Source organism: Branchiostoma belcheri, unplaced genomic scaffold (genome assembly GCF_001625305.1).
Source record: "Branchiostoma belcheri isolate BF01 breed outbred unplaced genomic scaffold, Haploidv18h27 scaffold150, whole genome shotgun sequence".
Classification (NCBI taxonomy): Eukaryota; Metazoa; Chordata; class Leptocardii; order Amphioxiformes; family Branchiostomatidae; genus Branchiostoma; species Branchiostoma belcheri.
The window spans coordinates 105771-110343 of record NW_017802936.1 but is presented as its reverse complement, the minus strand read 5'-3'; the positions used below and the strand labels follow the sequence as shown (position 1 = coordinate 110343).

The 4573-nt window shown below is 46.2% G+C and overlaps 2 protein-coding genes across 2 annotated transcripts in view; both read right to left on the bottom strand.

The window, feature by feature from the left end:
* Positions 1 to 4573, bottom strand: part of LOC109465451 (ATP-binding cassette sub-family A member 1-like) — an 84003-nt gene that overhangs the window by 11507 nt on the left and 67923 nt on the right. The window lies entirely within an intron of this gene.
* Positions 255 to 3787, bottom strand: LOC109465460. Its single transcript, XM_019762744.1, has 3 exons — positions 3653 to 3787; positions 2456 to 2937; positions 255 to 453 (listed from the first exon to the last, which is right to left on the bottom strand). Exons 1-3 carry the CDS (start codon positions 3747 to 3749, stop codon positions 403 to 405), a joined length of 630 nt encoding a protein of 209 aa, XP_019618303.1. The 5' UTR covers positions 3750 to 3787; the 3' UTR covers positions 255 to 402.

Sequence of the window (4573 nt, the reverse complement as noted above, 5' to 3'; positions counted from 1 at the left end):
ATTTTCACCCGATCGCGAAGTAAGGAAAGTCGTGTAAAGTACCTTTCCAAAGGGTACAACGTCGGGGCGGAATGTCGGACGACTCGGACCATTACCATCTCGGCCCAGACAACTCGGCCCATCTACCTGGTCAACTCGGCCCATTTCCCTGGTCAACTCGGCCCATTTCCCTGGTCAACTCGGCCCCTTTCCCTGGTCAACTCGGCCCAATACCGGAGACAGTAATTTAGGCAGAAACACACGCACACACGAGGTCAATTTTCTAACAAATATCATCGAACTTTAATAAGAAGTTCATTCAACTTATCCAACTGCACTTTTCTTTCTTTTTCCACAGGTGTAAGGAACGTATAACGAATAGAACTGGCGCTACTCCTTAGTCAACAAACAAAGGCTTGCATACTATTTCAACCAAAGTACTAGTACTAGTCTAGTAATCGGTAAAAAACAGTCGTTCGCATGGATATCGGCATCATCGGAAACGAAGTACTAACATCACAGTAACAATGTGTTACAGAACAAAATTATGAATCCGTCTGGTACTAGTATCGTGTCGGCACATCGAGGGACCAAAACATCGAAATAACTAAAATCTAAAATTATGTTTACAGGATCTGAACAATTCTTACTACTTACTAAGATTATTCTTATGTCCTCTTGCACACATACATGCAGTAAAACTAACATAATGGTCCCATGGTTTGTTCCCGTGTCTTCTTGCACACGGCAAAAAAATATTTTACTTTACGGCCCTGACTTACGGATGGCTCCATACTAACGCACAAATAATTTAACGCAACTGTTACATACAAAGATATATGCTGCACTAGGAACAAAGCAAACATATAGTTGGCCAAACTATCTACTTATTTACAAATACACACATGGTTGTCCAAACTATCTACCTCTTTACAAGTACTGAGCAGTAAGTATCGTCAGAGGCTGAGAAGAACAAAGAGCAAACATGGCGTCGCTGTCGGAAGCAAGCTATCCCATCGGCCAGTGCGGTAAGTACGAAAAGGCGGGAATTTTGAATGCATTTTGTTGCACGTCATCATCAGTCGGTAACTTTGAATGAATATTTCTTTACATCAGAAATAGTCCTTGTTTTACTTATTCGTGGCGCTCGTAAGTGTTCAGTCTGACGTGTCGGATGGTTGGACCGTAGAAACGGGAACATGCAGCCAGCAGGTTCTTCGCTGTGTAGCGGCCGCTCTCAAAGTCCGCCCACGCCTTAAAGATGCGGCCCTGCAGATTCACGTACTTCCTCCTCTGGTGTCGGCGGAGCCGCCCCTCGCACACCATCCGTACCTGGGTCTTCACGATCTTGCTCTCCTGGTACAGCAGGTCGACAAGCAAGTAGAATGGCAACTTACTCTTCCTCGCCTTCTGGTTCAGTCTCCTATGCCATCCCTCCACGTCGTTGTTGGTCCTGACCGATTGCATGTACACGGACCAACGACGTGGAGTCCAGATCCTTCCGTTGACCCAGGTACGCTGGACGTAGTCCGCCAGGGTGGTCAGGGCACCTGCTGACTTCCTCCTCAGCTCTTCTAGTGCTGGTGGAATGGCGGCCGCTGGCAAGAAGGGGAGTCCCATGACCCGTCTCACCCATGAGTGTACACGCTGGTCCTCCCGGTATGCCGTCTGTAGTCCATACTCCTGTACCTTCCTCCAGACCGCCTGGCACCAATGGAATGCGCACCCTTTCAGTCGTGCACCAGGAAACACGGATGCAAACGCCTGCCAAGCAGGTGCTTCAAAGTCCATCACGCATTCTTGCAGTTCGATGTCAGCCGGCAGTGCATTTTGCAGTTCTAGGAGTACGGATCGGTAGTCAATCTCGCGTTTGCTGGACATGAAGGCGTACGCGAGGGGAACTTGCTTGATGACGTCTCCACTTCTGACGAACGCGTGCACCGAGAACAATTGGTAGAAAAGGGGCACGCACAACCTTGAAGGTAGAGTCAATATACCAACGACGGGCTTGTGCGAGGAGGCGAAGCTGGTACGGGGTTGCAAACAGGATGTGTCTTGCTGACGTTGTTGCGGTCGACACGTCGATGTCCCGAACCAGGAAATCTTCCTGGATGTATTCTTCATCAAGTTCAAAGTCCAAATCTTGGGGTTCGGCCGGACGATGCTTGGACTTAGCACGGTTGACACGTCGAATCAGGGCGGCGTGACTCGGCAAGCCCGGATTGTCTGCATTGGCTTCCATCACCTCATCCACGAGATTAGATGCAGGTTCGAAGATCTGTTGTTGGGCCTTCTCTCTTATCTCCGACGTGATTTTGGCGCGGATCTCTGCGTCTTGGTGTGCTGGATGGAGGTGATCTGGCAGGCCTGGTTGGAACACATCTCCTGTCTGCACTACCGTTGCAGGACAGACGACGTTCTTGTTGCGAACGGCGCATCGCCAATGGATCGTTGTCTGCGTTTCCCGCTTGAAGGTGTAGCTGTAGCTATCACTGCTGATTAGCTTGCCCTTGCCCCTTTGTGACGCTCCGGGAACTATGATGAAGGTTGTAACCGGCGTGTCGTATGTGACCTGTGGATCTTCTACAAATGTCTCGTCGTCCGGATGCTGCTGAGATAGTTCATGTATGTCCTCGACATCTGACACGGTCTCGTGGCTAAAGTCTGACATACACTCGTCTTCGTCGGGTTCGTCAAGCTCGTCGGGTTCGTCAAGCTCGGGCTCGGGTTCGTCAAGCTCGGGCTCGGGTTCGTCAAGCTCTTCACGCTCCAGGCTGGGCTGCGCGCTTTCGTCAGTCTCCAAACTCAGACGCGTGCTTTCGGCTGCAGGTGGCACATCCATGTCCATGGAAGGGGCTTCTTCCCTGGAGGGCTGAGAGCACTGGATGCATTTCCAGGCTCCCAATTCTTGATCAGCCTCCCCCTGGGCCATTCGTCTGTAGAGATCCCTAGTGATCCCTATAACAAACAAAAAAATAATTAATAACTTGCAGACGCACGAAAAAGTGTTTGGTACCCCTGTCATCAGATGAATTTTATACAACAACAATACTATTTTTGAAATTACATAACAGAACTAAAGAGAGGGGACAAACTTCTTTGAAAATTGTTACATGTGTTACACTTATGTAATCTCCTCAAACACTACACATTTCATTTATGTACAACCATTATCAACGTGGCTTTTGTCATATGGCCATCTGGCATATCAATCTAAAGACCGTGGACTAGCAACATACATGTATTATGACTTTGAGGTTTTTTGAAGTCTCAAACCATGTATAACATGCAAAATGTATAACATGTACCATGTATAACATGCAAAATGTTAAATCCTATCACTTGACATAATACATATTGTTAACTCCAATTTCATTTCATGCTTTTGGGTAATAACTTATCTGAATTATTTGGACAATGTTTGTATTGAGATAACATGCTTGAAAGATTTGTACAGAATCAAACTGCAACAATTTTCAAAAATTTTTACTTTTAAGAAAAGTCTAGAAAAATTGTGCCATGGCTTATATTCATTCAAAATTCTCACTAAAATTGACATGGAATCTAGTATCTCTTAAAAATTAAAAAAAAACGGATTAAGCAATCAAAATTAACTGGTATCTATCATACTTTACATTGATTAAATGTAAGTTAAACAGAAGGATTCTCTTACCTGTCTGACAAGTACGGTGCTGCCACTGATCGCATTCGCATTGCAATGCCTCCTGTCTCGGTCGAATCGTTTTCCTGCATGCTACACAAGTTACCATGGCTGTCGCTCTCCGGTACACTAAATGACTGGACTTTCTTGGATCCCGTTATATGGCCAAGCAATTCAATAGTTCTGTTGTCTAACAAAAAGATTCGCGGTCTCTGTTAAAGTCATGGTGATTGCCCAAGCCGGCGGTTTGTGACTTCACAAAGCCTCAAAGTCTACAGTTCGAAGTTGTCTAACAAAAAGACGCGGTACGTCGATGAAGGTTAGACATCCAGGTAATACGATATGCCAAAAACAGTTACTCAAGCAACTGGATATGATTTTGAAAACGTCAGACGTTTCAGCTAGTATCCACTAGCTTTCGTCAGTGACTGAGAGACCAGAGGGGAAAGCAGGTTTATATACATTGCCGACCTAAGCAGGTTTATATACATTGCCGACCTAGTGCCAACGGCTACTCCTCAGCTATTTTCCACCACCTACAACACAACCAGGGTCACTCTTTCAAACTCGAGTCCACGGATGTCTTAGACCGCGAAACACGCTGGTGGGAACGGGGTATTAAAGAGGCAATATATGAAAGAATGTACAACCCCACCCTCAACAGGGAAGGGGGGCTACGGGTCGATCTTTCCGGCACTTGATATTTGGCACTCCCAGCCCCGAGGACAGACAACACTTAAGCTCCTGTCCTGTATAACAGGAGCTTTCAGACTAATTTGCATCCTCTTGTCTTGACTTGTCTGACTTTTGTTCCTTTTTCGACTTCCAAAAATTTGTCTTCACTTTATTTGCATATCAATCAACAGGTTGTGTATATAAACCTAGCTTCCCTCTGTCTCTCAGTCACTGACGAAAGCTAGTGGATACTAGCTG

What these genes read in the sequence shown, in the direction of transcription:
- LOC109465460 (XM_019762744.1), bottom strand. Translation starts at nt 3,749, where the DNA reads ATGGTAACTTGTGTAGCATGCAGGAAAACGATTCGACCGAGACAGGAG. An exon ending in GCACCGTACTTGTCAGACAG is followed by an intron (nt 2,938 to 3,652) that starts GTAAGAGAATCC and finishes TGTTTGTTATAG; the next exon opens with GGATCACTAGGGATCTCTAC. An exon ending in GCAGTGATAGCTACAGCTAC is followed by an intron (nt 454 to 2,455) that starts ACCTTCAAGCGG and finishes ATCCATGCGAAC; the next exon opens with GACTGTTTTTTACCGATTAC.